Source organism: Symphalangus syndactylus, chromosome 4 (assembly GCF_028878055.3).
Source record: "Symphalangus syndactylus isolate Jambi chromosome 4, NHGRI_mSymSyn1-v2.1_pri, whole genome shotgun sequence".
Taxonomy (NCBI): Eukaryota; Metazoa; Chordata; class Mammalia; order Primates; family Hylobatidae; genus Symphalangus; species Symphalangus syndactylus.
The window spans coordinates 98,646,320-98,669,867 of record NC_072426.2 but is presented as its reverse complement, the minus strand read 5'-3'; the positions used below and the strand labels follow the sequence as shown (position 1 = coordinate 98,669,867).

Below are 23,548 nucleotides of genomic sequence, written 5' to 3'. Positions count from 1 at the left end.
TGATGGGAAAATGTGATCAACAGGTTAGGTGCCTTTGTGAAATTTCAAAGAAAGGAATTAAGAATTTGGAGATTTTTGGTATCATTTTCAGACATCTTAAATATGACTTACCTGTAGTAGATTTGTATAGAATCAAGTTGCCATTTACTCAGACCTTTTTCTGACTGGAATCCATTTTACTTTATAATGAGGGATTTTTTAAAAAACAGTTTATATGTAGTCTGATATAATAGTGAATAGTGAATCATAATAATCCTGTGACCCATTTACATGTGTTACTGTAAAAGTTTCATTTCGTACAAGTGACAATTTTTTAAAGTTAATTAGACTTGGCTACACGGAGGTTAGCAAAAAGTGCTTTGAATTATCAATAATTCAGCAGGGCAGACATTTGTGTATAATGCAGTGGTTTTATAGAGTATTGTGAGATAGTTATCCTTAAAATAAATGGTTGTGAGCATACATCAGCATGGCGGGGTTCACTTGAATGTAGCGTGAAGTGATAACATCTATGCTTTCTATTATTGGGCAGAGCGCGGGACATCAGTCTTTCTGGCCATGAACTGCTAGCAACCTTTGTCCTTTGTGTTACCTTTAGTTAAAAACGAAAAATGAGCATGAATGCTGGCTGATGGCCATGTCTCTCTCACAGCTAAAAATTCATCTGGGAAAGAAAAATGGGTTTGGAGATTTGGATTTGTTTCATTGCATGAATGATATGTGACATTCTGTAAATTATTTATCACTGCAAGGATGGCAGCAGTAGCTTGAACATTGTTACATCAAATGAAAGCAGGAATCCCATTAGTAAGAGGACCGGGTTTTAGCTCAAATCTATCAGGGGAATGTTGTCACTTTAAAGCCAGATTGTTCTTTTAATTGCTATTTAAAGGAACAAAAGTGTTCCCAAGGTACTGCAGTTGAGCAGTTGCAAGTAATAACTATGGATCCATAATTATGCAGTGCTGATTATCTGGCATTTAAAAAACTGTGGCTAGAGTCAGTGACCAATTTGTTATAGCTTGTCTCTTTTGGTTTTTCTAGTACAGAATGTTTTATAATCTACTTTTTAACTGGGGCTACAGAAATACATTTGCATAGCTACCTCAGAACGTAAAGCCTGTGCATATTATAAGAACAAATTAAGCTGAAAGTAAAGGGAAGATAATGAATGCCCTTGTAAGATGAGATTAGCAGTCATATTAAACAATTTTGTGAATGTTTGGTCATGAGATGGTTTTTTGTTTTTGATGACATGTTGTCCCAAGGAACTAAGGCATTTGTTGGAATCATTATAACCATTGATTTTTTTTGTTCTTAACTAGGATATATTTCCTTCATGTATTCAGTTAGCAGATATATTTTGAGTGCCTACTATGTACCAGGAAATGCATTAGGCATTTGGGCTAGAGTGGCTGAACAAATGAAGTTTATTCTATGCTGATGTATATTTAGAGAGTTAGACCTAGCAAAATCTTGTTTTTAATTTACATTTAAAAACATTTGTGATTATGTTGGGTGTTCTAGCTCTGAATTTTTGATTCATGAGATTCAAATACAGAGACATCATAGTAACATTCAGATGGCTAGCAGACAACATGTGTGAAGGCTTGGAATATGCGGTAAAATTACAGTTTTCGTAGTTTTGGCTGTTGAAAATAATGTGACCAGATCTGTAGGCACAGTCAGCTATTCCTATGGATGGGAATACTAGCATTGCTGATAGTAGTAAATAACAATGGAGATACTAAAATGTATGTAGATTTATACATTGTTAAAAGCAATTTTCATATGAGAGTTAAAGGGTGCTAGGGGACTAGACAAATGTTTTGTTGTTTCTTATATAAAGTGGGAATGTCAGGCCGGGCACAGTGGCTCACGCCTGTAATCCCAGCACTTTGGGAGGCCGAGGCGGGCGGATCATGAGGTCAAAAGATCGAGACCATCCTGACCAACATGGTGAAACCCCATCTCTACTAAAAATACAAAAATTAGCCGGGTGTGGTGTCATGCGCCTGTAGTCGCAGCTACTCAGGAGGCTGAGGCAAGAGAATCACTTGAACCCAGGAGGCAGAGGTTGCAGTGAGCCAAGGTCACGCCACTGCACTCCAGGTTGGCGACAGAGTGAGACTCTGTTTATAAATAAATAAATAAATAAGGTGGGAATGTCAGAGATTGAGGGTTTATCTTTTTTGTTTGGTATGGTGTGGTTTACTTTTGAAGACCTTCGTGCCACAAAAGCCTTGTTAATAACAACACTTTTCAAGTGTCCCACAGAATCCTGCTCATTCTATTACTCTGTCACCTAAAAACATATAGATATTTTATGTCAAATATTTAGTAGATGAATAATAGCAACCTGTGCTACAATATTTAATAAGGTTTAAACAGTCTATACATGATATTCATAGACTATAATGCTGAACGGATGATTTATTGTAGGCATGTAGATAATAGAAACAATTGAGATGTCCAATGAATCCTTAATTATGTTCATTTCAGGCAAGCTATATAACACATAAAGGTATTAGATTTCACTGGTTTAATAAAAATGACTTCTGAGTCATACATTATACTGAAATGTATTCAGGTAATACTTTAGTGTCAAATAATTTAAGAGATTTATCCCAGCACTTTGGGAGCCTGAGGCAGGTGGATCCTGAGGTCAGGAGATCCAGACCATCCTGGCCAACATGGTGAAACCCCATCTCTACTAAAATACAAAAAATTAGCCAGGCATAGTTGTGCACATCTATAATCCCAGATGCTTGGGAGGCTGAGGCAGGGGAATCGCTTGAACCCGGGAGGTGGAGGTTGCAATGAGCCGAGATTGTGCCACTGCACTACAACCTGGCGACAGAACAAGACTCCGTCTCAAAAATAATATGAGTTTTTTTACTAGCAGAAAGTGTTTATTTAAATATGTTATTTAGCAGTTTTTCTTTGTTAAAGAAAGAAGAAGCTTTAAGTGAAAAATGTAAGAAGCTTTTGATTTTAATGTTTTTAATTTTGAAATGGAAAAGTGACAGTATTTTTTATTTTAATTTTGTCATAGCCCCGTGCTGATCCCATTCCAATATGTAGCTTCTGTTTGGGGACTAAAGAATCAAATCGTGAAAAGAAACCAGAAGAACTCCTCTCTTGTGCAGATTGTGGCAGTAGTGGTAAGTTGTGTTTTTCCTATGTGTTGTACAATGACTTCCCATTATCATAGCTTCATGCTATTTATCTCTCTATTAAAACTGTATTGTTATTTAAGGCAATTATATGGTAATAGCATAGGCTTTAATTTTAAAAGAAAAAGTAAGGAATAGAGAAAAAAGCATGAGTATGTTAGTACTGACATATGGATATTATATATGCTTATATAATACTATACATATTTATGATTAAGCTTTTATTTTATACCAGCATTGGTAATTCAGTGTGGAGATGTCTACATTATAGGTAAATTCAATGTAGAGAATTCTAAGCTTTCAAGCTGAGTACAACCCCATCTTTAAAAATTAATAGCAAAAAATAAGTAAAAATTAAGCTTTTTCTGTTAATCTTCCAGTTTTTTTCCCCAGACTACCCAAACTTTTTTCTCCAATTTTTCTCTTATTTTAAAATTCGTGACTATTTCTCTAGTTATAATAATCTCTTAAAAAAAAACAAAAACAAAAATCGACAGAACACCATAGCTAATTCTTCTTTGGGAAATCTTGAGATACACTGGCTAGGAGCAAACTCAAGAGCCAGTCATAGCCCAGTTCCTCTACCTTGAGTTAGTTACTTGACCATTCTGAGCCCCTGTTTCCTCATTAGAAAATTAGAGATAATGGCAGCACCAACCTCTTGGGTTTTATGGGAATGAAATGTGAGGGCACAAGTAAACAGCCCGGCACAAGGTCTGCCGAACTATGGCAAGTATACTACAAATGTCAGCCGTGTTATGGTTTAGCATGTTTGATATTGTTATCCTTGATTGCTGCACGTAATTTAAAATCTTATCATCACTTATGACAGCTGCTTGATGGTTGGATAGAAGAAATGTTTCATGCTGAGGAATGACAGTGTTGTGTAATGATTCTTATTCCTTATATGAAGGTTTAACTTGATAGGCCCTTTGTGGTTCAGCAGCTTTCAGGTGCTGACTAGAAGGGAGAGCTTGGAAATAAGACATTTCAAACCCTGCTTGAAAAATGCATTCTGACAGTCTTTTTGATGGGCTTTACAGATTCATTAAAATTCTTTTACCTGGCCATGGCATCATGGATAGTGACAAAAGGGCATGGAAACATTATCTGTACGTTCAGTTTAATACATTTCAGCCCCACGATATCCCTGTTTTATGCTGGTGAGGTAGTGCCTCACTCATCAGTTCTGACTCTGTCGTTATCTTTTGGGTTTTCTCACGAGGCTCATTCTGAATGAATTATTCTTTTGTGTAACTGCCTGATCAATTTAGTGGTGTTCACTTGTCTAGGGTTTACCCTTTGTGGTTTTTAAGGTAGTACTTTAAAAACACCTTCCCTGTTTTTATTTCTTTAGGATCTATTTGTCTGGGTGCCTAGACAGATTAAAGACGTACTTAAATGTGGGAAGAAAAGTTCCCTTCATATATTTCCTTACCTCTAGTGATACACTTACTTGAGTTGATAAGAAGTTCGAGATCATTATCTTCTAGATCATAACTTCAGGGCCTCCTTCACAGAGTATAAAGGTGTAATTCTAAACAGGTAGATCTTAGATTTTCTGATGTAATCAATCTCCCTTTGTCTTTCCCGGATTGAAGACCTGCCAGACGGGAGGTTGATCTCCTTTATATTTGAGGTCACTGAAAATTTCTTTCCCCTGGTGTTTCTTACTTTTCGCTCAGACTTTTTCAGGCTAAAGCCAGGGGTGTTTAGGTACAGTGTTATGTTTTCTCTGTTCAAAAATATCCTCTTGTTTTCTCTTTTAACAAATGGAGAATAATGACTTGAGGATACTGTCCAGAGGGTTTATGTGGCTAGCATGGTTTTGTGAGCCAGTCTTCAAGTGGAGAGAGCCAGAGGCTTTGGGGCCAAGGTATGGGTCATGGCAGAAATTCAAGCCCTGGGGTCATCATGTCTCTTTGTTGGGGATAGAGGATGCCTCAGAGTGCTTCTCTGGACTCTGCAATGGGATCTGGCTCTAGTGTTGAAGTTCACTTAATCTTCCCTTGAGTATGCTGTGCCAGCCTGGATTTGGCTGCTTTAGTCAAAAAAACTATTGTTCTTTTTTTTTTTTTTTTTTTTTTTGAGACGGAGTCTCGCTCTGTCACCCAGGCACCCAGGCTGGAGTGCAGTGGCGCGATCTCGGCTCACTGCAAGCTCCGCCTCCCGGGTTCACGCCATTCTCCTGCCTCAGCCTCTCCTAGTAGCTGGGACTACAGGCGCCCGCCACCACGCCCGGCTAATTTTTTGTATTTTTAGTAGAGACGGGGTTTCACCGTGGTCTCGATCTCCTGACCTCGTGATCCACCTGCCTCGGCCTCCCAAAGTGCTGGGATTACAAGCGTGAGCCACCGCGACCGGCCAAAACTATTGTTCTTAACTCAGGGAAATGCTTTGTAGATATTTATTCATCGATAGATCAGAAGAATAGACTTTGTTGTTTTTTCCTCTTTAAATTGAAGGGTCAAAATAAAATATAGTTCATTTTAGGGAGTTTGGGGGTTCTTGTGGTTCTAAGGCTCTGTTTTGACACCTTGGTAATTCTAAGGAAAAAAGAAAACAATAGGCCAGCATACCTCAACAGTGTCCTCAAATAATGGCGAGAGCCCTGTTGTCACAGTACAACATTTCAAGTGGGAATTACAGATTAGTTGGGACTCCTAGTTGACCTTATGGAAATGGCTGCCTTCTCACTCTCAGAAGAGTCTATTGGTTCTGGGATTGAATTCAGACTGTTCAAAATGATCAAAGGGATCCTAAAATGTAAGTTGTTTATGGAAAAAATACCCATAGCAGCATAAAACCAGAAAAAGGAAATATAGATGGCAGCCTGTAGGGAGGATCATTCTTAAATGTGTTTCCCATATGTGCCTGATGCTTTTCAGTCGTCCCTATCTGAAGTACCATTCATATGATGTCACATTTAGACTCCGCTTAGATTTCATAGATGAGAGTAATAAATGTTTCCTTCTGCTTATATCATAAAGTAAAGCCAATTAGAAATTTATCTGTTTTGAAAGGGGCTCGATGCTTTAAATGGGCAATATTTTCTTTAACAGTTTTTTTTTTTTCCACTAAAAATTCTTTAAAAAAAAATCATTCAAGTTTGTATGTAGTAAAAACGTGAGGTGAGGTATATAGTGCCCGGCCCTGAATATGGTGTTCCCTAGCCTGTGTTCCATTTCTCTTCTGCCACTTGCTGGGTGTGTAACTTTGGTTTTCCTCATCTGTGTGGTGTAAAGGAGAATGTCTGCACCCTGCATCCACAGAGCTAGCGTGGGATCCAGTGAGAAAATGATAAGAAGATGATCAGTAACTGTAAAACATGAGACAAATGTGAAGGATTATTCCAACCACTAATAGGAATGTGGGAATCATCTGATAGTCCAGGTCTGTGGAAGTGTTAGAAATGATTTTACTTGACTTTCATGGATCAGCCTACTTTGAAATTAACACTGTTATATTCTCTTTGCCTCATTAAGACCAAATTATCTTTAATTAGCTTCACATAAGTATTAGATATTATACCAAATGAAATTTTGTGTCTGCTGCTCAGATTGCTGGGTGGTTAAATCTTACTTACAGATGAGTTGTGTGCAAGTGTGTTTTCAAATTAGCAAATCTAAGATAAGTGTACAGTTCAAAATTACAGCATCATTCTAAGTGGAAGCTCATTGAAACAGGAGACAGAAGAAAGGCTGCTGTGATGCAGCTGGGTGAGTGAGAGAAATCCCTTTTGTACAATAAAGGGAGCAAGAGCCGTGGAGTAGAATATCAGCGCACCCTCGGGAGACCTGAAGTCTTTGCTGGGTTTGTCTTTATTTGTGTGTTAACCCTGAACAAAACCTGCATGCTCGTGGAGGGAACTCGTAGGGGCAGTGTATGGATATATGGACATATAAAAATATTTTAAAAGACCACTAGTTTCTTAAGGTCACCCCAGGAGTTGGTTGCTTAGTCATCCAGTTTCACATTGACTAGATGCAGATTGAATCATCAGGTTGGAAAGAAGACTCTTGACTGGAAAGAAACCTAAAGATACGATCCAAAGAAGAAAAGAGGCCAGGCTCTGTGGCTCACGCCTGTAGTCCCAGCACTTTGGGAGGCCAAGGCGGGTGGATCACCTGAGGTCAGGAGTTCAAGACCAGCCTGGCCAACATGGTGAAACCCCATCCCTACTAAAAAAAGGAAAAAAAAAAATTAGCCGGGCATGGTAGTGCATCCTGTAATCCCAGCTACTCAGGAGGCTGAGGCAGGAGAATGGCTTGAACCCAGGAGGCAGAGGTTGAGGTGAGCCGAGATTGCACCACTGCACTCCAGCCTGGATGACAAGAGTGAAACTCCGTCTCAAAAAATAAAAATAAAAAAACAAAGAAGAAAAGATGGGGGGTGGGGGAAGGTGAGCCCCATCCCCGCAAAAGCCCAAAGCATGATTGACCATGCAAAGGGATGTAACTTCATTAAAAACTGTGCTTGTCTGAGTAATAGTGACCTCTTTGTAGCAAAATCTAATGATCGTTTTTAAGTGTTATCAAAATCTAATCGGTATCTTTTAATCCACACCAAATAATTTCTCTTAGTCGTATTTGATCTTGTAGAGAATCTTTTTTCTTGAAGTGTTCTTTTCCTTTGGCCCCTGTGACACCATATTATCTGTGTTTTTTCTCTACCACTTCTTTCCACATATTTTTGTTAGCCCCTTGGTCCTCTCTCCATTCCCTAAATGTTTCTTCAGATGTCTGTCGTGGCCCTGTGTTTGTTACTTTGCCTTGTAGCTTCTACTGAGCTTCTGACCCTAGATACAAACAACTATAGAGCTTCTCCAACGAGTCTACTGCTGAGGCACCTCAAAGTTAATATCCAGAACAGCTCATCAACCTTGCACTGCTTCCTCCACCCAAAACAACAGCCACAACAATAACAACAGAAATCCCAGCAAACAAACAGTATTCCACCTCTCCTGGAGGATTTCCTATATTCAGCAAATGGCACACCGTTCGCTACTCACTCAGTTACACAAACGGGACATTTGGAGCCATCCTCTGTCCTATTCTTTCACACCAAGGAATCACCAAAAACACATTGATTCTAAATCATAATATATATCTTGAATGCTAAATTTATCGATGCATCCCCACCAGCCAGCCCCACTCGGATCTGCTATTATAATGACCTCAATCTAGGCTTCACCCTTTTTCCTTCAATCCATTTTCCATACTATAGCCTAAGTTTCCTTTTTAAATTATAAATCTGATCACATAATTTCATACGTGGCTATCAGTTGCTCTTAGGAGAAATCCATATTCTTTAATATAGCCCCCAAAAACTCTTCTGGATTGGGCTCTGGTTTAACCCTATCTTACATCACTATTCTGTTCGCATTCTGCACATTGGTTACATTGAACAACTTCTCTCTCCTTGGATATACCTCGTTCATCTCTCCCTCTGTTCATGCCATCTTCCCTGCTCTTCCCCTCATCTGGTCCCATCCAATCATACTCATCTTTTGGGTCTCTTTTTTAGGGAGGCCTTTCTCTAACTTCCTGCTAGATTCTCCCATATCCCTAAGCCACCCCATTGTAAGGCATTAATGCTTATTCTTGTTTAATGTTTGTCTTTCCTGCTGGGCTATGTGATCTGAAAGGGTGGGAACCATGCCTCTCCTTTTCCTCACTGTATCCAGTGCTCATTAAATATTAGTTGAAGGAAGGAGAGATGGACAGATGGATGGTCAGATAGCCAGTCTGAGGGGCTTAGTGTCTGAGTTGTTATTAGTTTTCCATTGCTACTGGAATAAATTACGACAGACTTAGTGGCTTAAAAACAACACATTTTTAATCATATAGTTGTAGGTTGGAAGTCCATCATGGGTCTCACCAGATTAAAATCGGGGTATCAGCAGGGCTAGCTCCTCTCTGGAGACTTTAGGAGAGGATCCATGTTCTTTTTTTTTTTTTTTTTTTTTTTTTTTTTTGAGATGGAGTCTTGCTCTGCTGCCCAGGCTGGAGTGCAGTGGCATGATCTCGGCCCACTGCAAGCTCCGCCTCCTGGGTTCACGCCATTCTTCCGCCTCAGCCTCCCGAGTAGCTGGGACTACAGGCGCCCGCTACCACGCCCGGCCAATTTTCTGTATTTTTTTTTTTTTTTTTTTTTTTTTTTTTTAGTAGAGACAGGGTTTCACCGTGTTAGCCAGGATGGTCTCGATCTCCTGACCTCGTGATCCACCCGCCTTGGCCTCCCAAAGTGCTGGGAAGGAGAGGATCCATGTTCTTATCCATCTGCGTTATTGACAGAATTCAATTCCTTGTGTTGCTAGGACCGAGATCCTGGTTTTCTTGCTGTCAGGTGAAGGTCATGGCCAGCTTCTACAGGCCACCCACATTCCCTGGCTTGCAGCCCCCTCGCCATCTTGAAAGCCTGTGATAGCAGGTGGAGTCTCTCTCATGCTTTGAACCCTTCCTCCTCCTTTTCCCATTTCATTTCTAACCCAGTCCGTAAAAGGTTCTCTGCTTTTAAGGATTAATGTGATTAGATCAATCATGCCCACTCAGATAATCCAGGATAAACTCCCCATCTCTATGTCTGTACCCGTAGTCACTTCTGCAGAGTTCCTTTTGCCACAACAGGTATAGTATGTTTACAGGTTGTGGGAATTAGAGCACAGACGGCTGGGGAGCTGTTATTCTGCTTACTACAGAGCCTGTGTTTTTTCTTCCTCAGTACTTTCTCCAAAAAGCTTTTCCACTGGTTTGTAGTTCCACTGGTACTTGTTTAATTTTAAATAGTATTCCTTTGATTTTGCTAGATAAAACTATTGTAGGCTACTAGTACTTGATAATGTATTTGTGTAAAATTGAATGAGTGAATGAATATGTGATATGGCTCTCAAATCTGAGAAATTGCAAAATACAGTAGTAAAACAAACTCCAGAAAGAGAAAGCACCGTAAAATGTGTCAACAGAGAGAACAAGAATTTTAGAGGAAATTAGCTGGGCATGGTGGGGTGTGTTAGTAGTCCCAGCACTTTGGGAGGCCAAGGCTGGTGGATTCTTGAAACCAGGAATTCAAGACCAGCCTGGCCAACATGGCAAAACCCCATCTCTACCAAAAAAATACAAAACAATTAGCCGGGGCTTGGTGATGCGTGCCTGTAGTCCCGGCTACTCGAGAGGCTGAGGTGACAGAACTGCTTGAGTCTGGGAGGCTAAGGTTGCAGTGAGCCGTGATCATGCCACCGTACTCCAGCCTGGGCAACAGAGTAAGACCCTGTCTCAAAAATAAAAAAAAAGCCGGGCGCTGTGGCTTACACCTGTAATCCCAGCACTTTGGGAGGCTGAGGCAGGCGGATCACGAGGTCAGGAGATCAGGACCATCCTGGCTAACATGGTGAAACTCTGTCTGTACTAAAAATACAAAAACAAAATTAGCCAGGTGTGGTGGCGGGCGCATATAGTCCCAGCTACTAAGGAGGCTGAGGCGGGAGAATGGCCCGAACCTGGGAGGTGGAGCTTTCCGTGAGCCAAGATGGTGCCACTGCACTCCAGCCTGGGCAACAGAGCGAGACTCCGTCTCAAAAAAAAAAAAAAAAAGTTAAAATGTTAGAGGAAATTGTTGAGTTTATGAAATCGCTAAACCAGAGGTAAGGAATTACTTGATCAGTAGCATTGTTTTCCTTTATCTAATTACTATAGATTGGGTAGTAGTATATCAAGACACGTTACGGTCTTTTGTGTTATTTTAAAGTTGGCCATGAGAAAATAAAATGGAAATATTTCTTCATCCCTCAGCATCCTTTACAGAATCTTAGAAATTTAGAACTGGAAGGGATCTATGGCTAGTTCTCTTGAGCTAAATAAAGGTAAGATTGCTGCCTAAAGGAAAGATAGGCTGAAGATTTTAGAATTTGATAGGGTAGCTTAAATAGTAGTAGTTGAGATACAGTATTGCTTAAAGTGAGAGAAACCATTAAGAGAAAGAATATTCCTTGCCCCTGATTGAAAATGGCTGAAATTCACTAATTTTCAAACTGTATAATTAAAACGTCTGTCTTTCATAAGATACCTGTGAGAATAAATAGTAATGTAATATGATGTGAATTACCTTAGTTACTGAATATTAAGTCACAAAGTACAAAAGCAGATTTGAATGTAGAGAAAAATTCAGTGCTTGAAATTGAGGTCATATGTGCCCATGATGTATGCCTTACAGGAAGTAATAAAAAAGAGGGGGGAAGTAAATGGTATACTTTTAAGCTGATGGGACCCATTTTAAGGGTGGAATTTAAATTACTTTTCTTTAAAAGTTAAGTTTTTACCCCCCTTACTATATAAGGGGACAGAGGGGAGGGCTCTGATCAAAGTAGACCTCTCCCCTCCCCGCTTCAGTGTGCTTCTTAAAAGTCGACAAGCAGGCTGTCTTTGTTTGCTGTTGCTGAGCAGAAAGACGAGACTGATACCATTTTTATCTATTCAGACTTTTTCCTTGCATTCATTTGAATGAGAGAAGCCTCGTAAAAGAACAGTGTCACAGGTTAAATGCATCTGCCTGGGTGTCTCTCCTGCCTGAGGTCATAATCCTGTGACAATATTTTATTTTCTCAACATCTTAAATACAGATGTTTAGAATTTTTTTTTTTTAACTCAGGAATAGTGTGCTTTTATTAACGGTATTGGTGATTGATTTTGAATGTTTTTACTTCAAAAAGCCAAATCTCCTGGTGGGTGGAATTTTATGAAGCACCTGTTAAGCTTTAGGGAGGAGGACCTTTTTGGCAGCAATCCAAAATACATATTTAAACAATGAGCCTGCCAAAGTCAGGAAATTATAAAACAGTTTTGAAATTGCAGAATCTGCTTTTTTTATTACCCCTCAGGTTTCCTTTGCAGCTTGGTTGTAAGTTCTTTCACATGGGATTTACTAATGTTCTTACTATTTAAAGACCAGGTTTAAAAAAATAAAATCGAGTTTGGAGATCTCTTCAGGTTTATGTGATAAAAGACCATGAGATTTTAAACTGTACAGCCTTCCAAAGAATCTAGGCTCACGCTCCCCACACCTCTTGGAGGAATCTATTACACACTGGCTCATGGCTGGCTCCTTTGAATGGCATTGCCCCTCAGGGTCTCCAGTTTTCCTCTGTGAAGTGAGCAGTAAGACCTGGTGTATGGAGCGCTGCTAGGTGAAAAGTGTGCCCCAAACAGTATAGAAAACTCAATGCTCAGGAAAATGGGGGAACCTGCTGAGGCTGCACTTCTTGGTGGGTCCCTTTTAACCTGGATCTCTCAGCTTCTGAACTCTGTCTCTCAAATTCACTGTTTCTGCTCCTGCATCCAGAGTTTAAACTCAGTGACCCAGGGGCAAGATGGCAATGGAATATCCTCTGTCTAGCCCAGCAATGGGATGTTCTTTGTGTACTATTGGATTTGGGTAGGGGAGGGCATCTATAGTTATGTTAAGCAGCCTCAATTTTTTACTTAGTTATCTGTTGAGTTTTATGATTTCATCACACACAGAGAGCAGGAGTTGTTTGAACTTTGGCAACTCCCCTCAGTGTGTGGCAAACCAGGACCCCCTGGGTAGATGGTGGTTGATGAAGATGGCAAGTACAGGTGCAGGAGTAAGAACACCTGAGCCTGTGTTATCTTCAAGTTCTCAAAGGCTTGAGATTGGAATTGGTATAAATTAAGTTCTCTTAGGGAGAACATTTGTACAGTCATTTTGTTACATACAGGGAAAGAAGGCAAGAGGAAAAGGCAGAAAGGAAAATCTGTAATTTGGATTCTCTGATCTGTTGGCATTTTCAAGTTCCTAAGGTTCATTGGCTAGCCTCATCAGCTATCTATTAAATATTAGGGAATGGGAGTTTAAAAAAGTCAAAAGCACCATTCCCATCAAGCAATTTGCTTTTTATTCTCATAGGACACCCATCCTGTTTGAAATTTTGTCCTGAATTAACAACAAATGTAAAGGCCTTAAGGTGGCAGTGCATCGAATGCAAGACATGCAGTGCCTGTAGAGTCCAAGGCAGAAATGCTGTAAGTATGGCTCCCGTAATCCGCCTCCAGGTAACTCGCTAATTTCTAGTGTTAAGGTGTTTTTGTTTTTATAGAGCATGGCTACTGTCTTTCTAAAGTTTTAAATACATGTGATGTCAAACTGCAACCAGGATCTTGGTGCACTTTGCTTATATTGTATTAATGTTAAGCCAGTAACAAAAGAATTTTTGGCCTTTTACAGTTGGTTTCAGTCTCAATTAGTCTCTAATATGTTATATTACAGGATAATATGCTTTTTTGTGATTCCTGTGATAGAGGATTTCATATGGAATGCTGTGACCCACCACTTTCCAGAATGCCAAAAGGTGAACTTTTAAACTGTACTAAAAATGTATTTTATTACATATTGGTTAGCTTTGTCCTGAGGTCTGACAGCTCAGAGGTATACAGGTTCTTTAAGCATTTTTTTCATCCCTCCCACCTTCCCTATACTTCTAAGTTTAGCACAGGTTGTGAATAGAGGAGTATAAAAGCACAGGAAAAAAATACATATATATGTATGTGTGTATATATATACATACATATATATATATATATATATACACACATATATATATACACAGACACACACACACATACACATACATATATATAAAATAAAGGCTCTAATTCAGACCCAGGGATGAAAAGATCATCTCTCTCTCCAAACCATTCCCCTATTAGAATAAGATTAGATTCTGTAGGTCAAAAGTTTAGAACACTTTCCATATTATTCAGCACAGTGTTTAGAGCTTAAGAAATTTTATATTTTTGAGGATGATAGTGACTCCAAAGTCCTACAACAGGAAGCCATCACCATTTTCTTGGCCATTAGTTGATATTTTGAACACGAGCACCTGAATGATCTTATAGCTGATTGTGTCTGATGGAATGTGGATTTTCTTCTGTTTATTGTGTAAATCAGCTAAGCTCAGCCTTTTCCCCTCATTTTGCAATATATTAAACATTTAAAAATAACTTTGCCTTATTATAAAATCCATAATTTACATTGTGGAAGATTTTAAAAGTACAGATAGACAAATGGAATAAAAATAAAAATGAATTGGAAATTTCCTTCTCTGCCTTCACATACCCTTTGAAGGGAAATGGAACATTCTGTACATGTTTTTGTAATGTACTTTTTTCCTGCCTCTTAATAGATTATAAGCACCCCCTACATCATTAAATATTCTCCTAAACATAGTTTTTAATAAGTATGTAGAACTCCATAGTATAGAGCAGGGATTACAAACCTGGCAACTGTGGGTCACAGATATGCTTGGTTGGCACAATATTTTTACAAGTTTGAATCTGAGTCCTCTGGGTGGTGCATGCATGCTCCAGTTTGCCACAATCTCACTACTCCCTGCTGTCTTACGTTCCAATTTGCTTCAGTCACATATATTTTACAATCTAGGTCCTTCCTGGAGGTATTTGATTTTCCAACCCCCTATATAAATGAACTGTAATTTATTTAACCAATCCCTTAGGGTGGATATTACAAATGTTTCCAATTTTTTCCATCCACAATTATTTCCTTGAAATAAATTCCTAGGGGAGGAACTGTTGGATCAAAGGCTAGATACATGAAAGGCTGCATCAGTTTTCAGGCTGTCCAGCAGTATATGAGGATACCTATTTTCCTGTATTGTGACCAGTACTCACCGTTACTGTATCTCTTTGAGTCTAAGTCACATGTTTTTTTTTTTAATGTTTTAATATTTTTGAAGTCAGATGCATCATACAGTATCTTAGATTTGATTAAATACAGTATTATCATTTTTAAAATTTTACCAGTTTGATAATAGAAATATGTCTGATTATTTCTTTTTAAGTAGTCAGATTGAACATTTCTTGTGTTTTATTCTTGGCTGTTTGTATATCATCTTTTCTAAAGTACCTCTTTTTATCCATTAATCATTTTCCCTTGGGATTTTTACCTTTTTCTTCCTGATTTGCAGAAGCTCTTTTTTTTTATGTAGTCATATTCATGAATCTTTTTATTTATGGCTTCAGTTTTAAATGTCAGTCATGCTTAGATTATATAAATATCCACATATCTTTCCTGGTACTTATAACATTTTATTTTTTCATATTACAATATTCATCTGTCTAGAATTTATTCTTGTAAAGGATAGGAAATAATTCCTCTTCCAGATAGATAGCTATTTGTTCTGTCACGCCTATTGAATCATTTCATCCTTTCCCCACTGATTTGAAATATGACCTTTTGATGTGCTAAACTTTTCTGTAGGCTTTGGTTGTTCTGGTCTTTCCATTCTTATCCATTGACCTATTTCTCTATGCTAGATGTATAGTTTGAATCATTGTAGTTCTGTAGTACTCAAAACTTTTATTTAAATTTTAAAATTATATTTTATACTGATACTTTTTTTTTAGTGTTGGAACTTTCCAGAGAGATGATAAGACAATTTTTTTTTCTTCTAGAAATTCCAAAAATGGACTGATTTGAAAATGTCTCCCTCAAATCAAAAGATATAATATCTGACAGGGGCGAGTTTTCATGTGTGTTTATATGTTGGTGAGAGGCTTAATGACATGTTGGGAACAGCTTTATGGAAGGATTCTGAGAGAGGGGCCACCTCACCACCTTCACTCCGGGGAAATTGACCTTAGTGATGGCTTCCTAAGGAAAATGACAAAAGGGAATGACACATTTTTTGGAGTAAAGTTCAGCATACAGGCATCCTTGAGCAGCTTATTACAGCTGCCAACTTATATTTAATATCTTCTCTTAAAATGAAACATTAAAATATTTTTCTCATATATATATTAATTCAGGGATGTGGATTTGCCAAGTCTGCAGACCAAAGAAAAAGGGAAGAAAACTACTTCATGAGAAAGCTGCACAAATAAAACGACGATATGCAAAACCCATTGGACGACCGAAAAATAAATTAAAGCAACGATTGTTGTAGGTTGAGATCTTATCAAAAGAAATCTTTTATGTTTTGCTTTAAAATATAGGTGATTGTTATTCTCTTAGATTCCTTTAGGGGTTTTTTGGCATCATTTTTTCAAACTCAAGGGTTGAAAAATACTTCTCCTTTTGCATAAGCTGTGGAAATTTTTTGAAAATAACATTTTTAATTACCATTGGCATTTTGGGGTCTTCTGTTGGCAGTAGCTGTGATACTAAGTGACATTTTTCAAGCAGCAGGATGGAAGCAGAATGTAAGAATTGGAAACAGTCATTCAGCCTACTTTATTACTGGCTGAGCATTAGAAGAGCTTAATTATGTAAATATTTTCATAGGAATTTTAAAACGAGAGGGATTTGTCCATGTCTATAGCAAATCTCTTTTGTCACTCCAGATAACATTTTAGAAAAATACCTCTCTCTTCTGATAGTAATGTAGCATTACCACTTTTTAAGATCTCTTTTATGAAATAGGAGCTTCTGAAAAACCTGCAGATGACCATTTCCCTCTGAAGAGTTAGACAGAACTATTTGACAACTGCACTTGTGCAGACATATATGTAAAATAATAGGTTCACAGTGGCCTGGAAATCTACTATGATAACCCCATTTTCACTATCTTGTTGCCATATAATTGCCATTAAAGCCCAGTAGAGCATTTAGCAGGAGTTAGTTGGAAAAGCGGGGAAAAGATAAGAGGTGAAATGAATTTATTTTAACCTGTGTATAGATTTGACTATCAGCATTCAGGTGTTTACAAATGGAATCAGTAGACTTGCACATCTATAGCATTTCTACCAACAGACTACCACCATCTTTTCAGGCTTAGTGAAAGGGTCATTGTGATGGAGAAAGAATCATGCTCTGCACACACCTTGAACAGACACCAAGAATCTCACTCCCTTGCCTACTCCTTTTCCCCTAATTTTATCTGAAGCAGTTCTCACTATCTTACTTGCTCTCAGAAAAATAGTATTCTCCCGCACCTTTATCTCCTAAGAAGAAGTAAGAAGTGCCGGCTCCTTTCTAGAGTGTTCTTTGAAACTTTGCGAAAACGCTTTAACCAGTAGACATTTTCAATAGATTTTGAAAAAATTTCTAGAGGCAAACATGAAACATTTATGAATAAGATCTTTCATGGTAGTATCATTTGAAGTAGAAATTATATGTTTTTGCATTCATCCTGCATAAGCATTGTTCCCAACATGGGACCATATCCTCAGGGCCCAATTTAAAAAAACAAATTAGGATATAAACTTTCTAAACAAAGGACACAGCTGAAAATTGCCTCTGGCACCAATCCTAACTTTTTGTTTGTCCAAAATTGTCCTTTGAGCTTAGGAATTTTTAAGACAGTCTAGGGAGTTTTCCTTTTTTACGTGCTTTATAAGCATATTATCCTTTCTGGGCAATCGATCCCAGATACAATCCAAATGCAGCGTTCTGATGTGAAACATTTTAGCCTGGACAAGTTCTTTGTTGGTAACTCTCACTGTGCCTCTAGTGACACTAGAGATCTCTAGCGTTCACCTGACTTGGCTGAATTGGTGGTGCCAGGCAGAGTCCCTGGCAATACAGCCACCCCAGATGAGCCTGGTAGCTGCACCTACCTCCCCTTCAGCTAACAGCTGAAATCTGGTCATTAAATCTTTGTATACAAGATGATCACTAAAATATACTCTTTAATTTGTAATTACTTAAGATATTTTTATAATTCAGTATTGTATCTTTTTAAGGGTTTCATTTTGTCATTATTCACCTTCAGCTAAATTGATCATTTTGAAAGTACATTCTTGGGCCCCAGCATTGTCATAATTCATCTGCAAATGTTTCTCTATTGTATAAAACTCTGCTACAAAATGGGTAGCTTTGCAAACCCTAGCCTGAGGTGAAGACAGTCGGCTGCTGTTTATGTAAGCAGCTGTGTTAGCGAGTGACCTCTAGTTTCTAGAACTACTCAACAGTATGGGCAGAACCGGGGTACAAAGATTCTGACGCCAAGTGTCTGATAATGACCATGGTAAATGTGCCGCTTCTTCACCAGACTCTCCATGTCATGTCTGACCCGCTGTAGCTTTTATTTAATCATTTCTTCAGTTTTTTGCTATTGTTGTCCTTTTTTCAGCAATATTTTATGCTGTAGTTAATTGTCTTCTCTCCTAAGAGAGTATTATTGGTTATCTTACCATCCTAAGCACAAACTGCTGAGAGGAAGAGGATGTCTTTTTATGTTTTCTTTTAAAAAAGTACAAATTTATAGCCATATCCAAACTCTATTTATATGTTTGCAAATTGAATTAAAAATTACTTTTAACTAGAGATTAGATAAGCTTCTTCTTTTGCTTCTGGATAACACATATGACTTATTTCCTCCTAATCCTTTAAAAAAGACATTTCAGGAAATCATAACTACTGTGACAACACCAAAGGATAGCTTGTTTTTATTTAATTATAATTAAAGCATTTGGTGTTCTTTTAGTCTCTTCGGCATTTTTCTTGCTTATATTGCCCTTGGGTCCACATGGATTCTTCCAGTACCTGGTGGATGGGCCCTGGAAGAACCATGACATGCAAATGCAGTTGCTGCTGCCTTTCCAACAGAGAAACATCTAGGTGGTGGCACACACAAAAAATACAGTTCTTAAGTTTAAGCCCATTGAATGCATCTAGTTGCAATAAATTTGTTTTTAGATACCTTTATAATTCTATTTATTAAATGCTGATACTATTCTCTAAATTTCTGCCTAGGTCTGTAACCAGTGATGAAGGATCCATGAATGCATTCACAGGAAGGGGGTCACCTGGTAGGGGTCAAAAGACTAAAGTCTGTACCACACCTTCATCTGGTCATGCTGCATCTGGGAAGGACTCAAGCAGCAGATTGGCTGTTACAGACCCCACTCGGCCTGGTGCCACCACCAAAATCACCACCACCTCCACCTACATTTCTGCCTCTACACTTAAAGTTAACAAGAAAACCAAAGGGCTCATTGATGGCCTTACTAAGTTTTTTACACCATCACCTGATGGTCGCAGATCACGAGGTGAAATAATAGACTTTTCAAAGCACTATCGTCCAAGGAAAAAGGTCTCTCAGAAACAGTCATGCACTTCTCATGTGTTGGCTACAGGTACCACACAAAAGCTAAAACCTCCACCTTCTTCACTTCCACCCCCAACCCCCATCTCCGGTCAGAGCCCCAGTTCACAAAAGTCCAGCACGGCCACTTCTCCCTCTCCCCAGAGTTCTTCCAGCCAGTGCAGTGTGCCCTCCCTGAGCAGCCTTACCACTAACAGCCAGCTGAAGGCACTCTTTGATGGGCTTTCTCATATCTATACCACTCAGGGACAGTCTCGCAAAAAGGGACACCCGAGTTATGCACCACCCAAACGTATGCGTCGTAAAACTGAATTATCTTCCACGGCAAAATCTAAAGCCCACTTCTTTGGCAAAAGAGATATTAGAAGTCGGTTTATTTCTCACTCCTCCTCCTCTAGCTGGGGGATGGCTAGAGGAAGTATTTTTAAAGCAATTGCTCACTTCAAGCGAACAACTTTCCTTAAAAAGCACAGGATGCTAGGCAGATTAAAATATAAAGTGACCCCTCAGATGGGGACCCCCTCACCAGGGAAGGGGAGCTTGACAGACGGAAGGATTAAACCTGATCAGGATGATGGTAAGCAAAAGGTCAAAGCTCCAACCAAACCTGCGTCCCGTCCCTTTCTCCCCAACCCCGAAAAAAATCAACCAATCAATTCCTATTTGTCACATAGGTCTTAGCTATTTCTCTTGTTCTCACTTCACTTTCATACAGAAGCAGTGAAACTTTGACCTTTTTCTAATGCTGACTAAACCTCCAAAATGTTGTTTTTCCAACTAATACTCTCCCACCTTTTATTATTTATTTCCATTCGTAGTGACACTAGGACCCCCAGATGCCTCCATAGCATTGCTTATGGCTTTGTAGTCCCGCATGAGTAGCCACTGCCATGCTTCTGCCATGCTTTCCCCCATGTCGCCTCTGCGGCCACAGCGCTGTTCGGTCGTGTGCTGTCAGTGCTTCCAACAGAGGGAGTTTCAGCTCTTCCCTCTGCTCCATTGCTTTCTCATGACAAAGTTCATCCTGCTTCCGTCTCAGCAAAGCCTGATCTGTTACTCTGTGATGTGTGCTTTTGGATGTGAGTGTGTCTGTGTGTGTATCCACCTTAGGGAGAAAACGGATTTCATAATTTCATTGAACAAATTGGCCCATTACATTTGCTACCCTTTATCAAACAAAAACCGAAAATGTGTCATTTGGACAAAGTGGTAGAATTTATTATCTCAAAACTGATAATGGGAATGCTATAACTAGACATTGATAAAACTTCTAATCTTGGTTGAAAAATATGATTTCGCTTTGTATTGCTCTTACTTTCCCTCATATATTTATTAAAGCTGTAAAAAGATGACAGTGATAAATTCAAATAAAAATTTGAGTATAGCAGGGAAAGGATACTGCTGGATCTATGAGCAGTGCTTAGATGTAAAAGCTTATTTATAAAGCTTTTAAAAAAAAATCCCTATTTGCCCAGTATGCTAATTTGGTGCCATTTTGGTAATATATGGTGGTTACTCATGATTCAAGTCAGTGAATACACTTTCTGCTGGTTTTAAATGACAGATACTGAAATAAAAATAAACATCAAACAAGAAAGTGCAGATGTAAATGTGATTGGAAACAAGGATGTCGTTACTGAAGAGGATTTGGATGTTTTTAAGCAGGCCCAGGAACTTTCTTGGGAGGTAAGGCGAGGATCCCACATTGTAGTAGCAAGTATAAAATGTGGCTTCTAACTATTAATATGGAATTACTGTGTTGATTTTATAGAGAATCCCTTTCAACATCCTTTGTGATTCTTTAGCCATTATCATGTCCATTTTTACTGACGGTACATTCAAAAGCAATGACTTAGTAGAATTGTCTCCACTCTTAAAAGTAGGTATGGGCTCAGCTGGTCTCACAAAATAAAACAGAATAGCACTAGTTGAGGCAGATTTTGGAAAACGTTTCTAGGTGTGAAGGAATAGATTTCTGATGAGTTTTGCCTAAATTTAGAAAATAACAATTTAAAATCATTAACAAAAAGAAGAACATCGCTGTTAAATTTACCGATGTTTCTTCCAACACAGATGGCCAGCCATATGAAAAATGTCTCATATTTTTAGCTCTTTTGCGTTGATGAAAACAATATTTTGTTTCACGATCAGTTGTAGTCAGTTTTATTTTTATTTTCCAGTAATTTCTTTAAGTGATTCCACTTTAATTCTGCTTAAGTTATTACCACCCAGATATTGACAGGTGAGGCTGTCAGACTTCTCAAAGACGAATCTGTTATGAATTGTGAATTTGTTGTGTCAGTGACTACATTCGGTTTCTATGACCATTGTGGTCAGGTAGACTCCCTACCCAACCCCACTTCCTGTTTTGTGGGGAAGGGGTTTTCTGTAGGCTCTTAATGCTTTATTTTTAGTAGCAGCCAGTTGGGCTAAATACTCCTGACAGTTTCTACCTTCAGAGCTATTGGGTATTTCCAACCCTCATTCTGCCCTGATCTATCAGGATGCCTTGTATCAGCTTTCCTTTGGCTAAGATAGATGTCAAATTTCCCCCAGTTATTAAGGTTGGAAGTCCTTGAACCAGCCCAGGTTGGAAATGGAGCAGGTCAAAACTCCTACGTTGATCAGTAGTGGGATTGTGCCCTTGAATAGCCACTTTACTCCAGCCTGGGCAACACAGCAGGATGCCACCTCTTTTTAAAAAAAGATTCAAAGTCCTTAAATATTATCTTTTTTTGGCCTACTTCTGACATTCATATATAAACATGAACAGTAGGCCATTAGCTGAAAGATACTGCTAATTCTAAAGTTTTTTCATTCCAACATGGTAAAACTGGCTTTTTTTATTCAAGAAATATTCTTGTTCTGTGTCAGGCACTGTACCAGACACCAGGATACCACAGTGAATCTGGCAGGCAGAGTTCTTAACCTCATATGGCTTACTACATGGAAATAAAGGAAATAAGAGGAGACAAATGCTAAGCTGCAGATTTCACAATTGATTATTTAATTACAGTTGTGATAAATACTACCTCGTGGAGGAATAGGAAACTGTAAGCATCTGTAATAAATAATAATAGCCAGGCCGGGCGCGGTGGCTCACGCTTGTAATCCCAGCACTTTGGGAGGCCGAGGCGGGCGGATCACGAGGTCAGGAGATCGAGACCGCAGTGAAACCTCGTCTCTACTAAAAAATACAAAAAAATTAGCCGGGCGTGGTGGCGGGCGCCTGTAGTCCCAGCTACTCGGAGAGGCTGAGGCAGGAGAATGGCGTGAACCCGGGAGGCGGAACTTGCAGTGAGCCGAGATTGCGCCACTGCACACTCCAGCCTGGGCGACAGAGCGAGACTCCGTCTCAAGTAAAAAAAAATAATAATAATAAATAAATAAATAAATAATAATAGCCACATCATTTATAATCACCTAATTTCTAATCTGTTACAATGGATTGTTAAATCCAGTTCTATCGACATTTGTATGTATTTATACCATACTTATTTCCTTTGCTATATTGTTTCTTAGGGTATTCGTTTGCTGTGAATCTTACACAAAGGTAATGTTAGGTTGGTGCAAAAGTAATTGTGGTTTTTGCCATTGAAAGTAATTATAAAAACAGTAATTACTTTTGCACCAACCTATTTCATAAGGGTCTGTAGTGTTTTAAGGCCATGCAAATTCACAATTAAGATTAGTGTTCTGATCTTGATAAGTTTTGATAATCACTGGTGAAAGAACCAAAATGTAAGTGAAGTATATATATTATTATTTTCCTTTTTTTTCTATTTGACAGAAAATAGAGTGTGAGAGTGGGGTGGAAGACTGTGGCCGGTACCCTTCTGTGATTGAATTTGGTAAATATGAAATCCAAACCTGGTACTCCTCGCCTTACCCACAGGAATATGCAAGGTAATGGAATAAGTCTGGCAGGTGTATAACTTGAATGTCGCATATGTGAGAAAAGAAAATTCTTGATTCTAAAGCAGGAATTAGGGATGATTTTAGGAAATAAATTTTGATAGTCAATGCCAAGTGCTTCCCAAACTATTGCTTTTGCCAGCACCTTTTTATAGTATTCCTTGTTCTCAGTAAATTCCTTATGCTCCTTAGTGACACGGGCATTATAAATTTTGCCATTTAGCTTCTAGATTGTGCTTTCTTTCTTTGGTTAATTGGGGAAATGTTGGTTTTGTATGAAACCAAATTAAAAAAAAAGAAATTTGCCATGGTGAATTATTGGGTAGACTTTCTTCTCCAGTTGCCTTTTATATTTTTTAATTAGGCCTGTTAGTTTTAT

At 38.7% G+C, this 23,548-nt stretch overlaps 1 protein-coding gene across 32 annotated transcripts in view; it reads left to right on the top strand.

Annotated features, from left to right (window-relative positions):
- Positions 1–23,548, top strand: part of KAT6B (lysine acetyltransferase 6B) — a 207,130-nt gene that overhangs the window by 130,297 nt on the left and 53,285 nt on the right. For 11 of the 32 annotated variants that reach the window (XM_063637453.1, XM_063637455.1, XM_063637452.1 and 8 more), the window contains 7 exons: positions 3,056–3,164; positions 13,098–13,213; positions 13,458–13,539; positions 16,016–16,148; positions 18,903–18,958; positions 20,819–20,940; positions 23,045–23,160. In XM_063637453.1, the coding sequence (XP_063493523.1) occupies positions 3,056–3,164; positions 13,098–13,213; positions 13,458–13,539; positions 16,016–16,148; positions 18,903–18,958; positions 20,819–20,940; positions 23,045–23,160 (734 nt within the window). Of the gene's footprint in view, positions 1–3,055; positions 3,165–13,097; positions 13,214–13,457; positions 13,540–16,015; positions 16,149–18,902; positions 19,832–20,818; positions 20,941–23,044; positions 23,161–23,548 lie in introns of all 32 variants that reach the window. The other 21 variants (XM_063637441.1, XM_055275649.2, XM_055275646.2 and 18 more) reach the window with 6 other exon arrangements.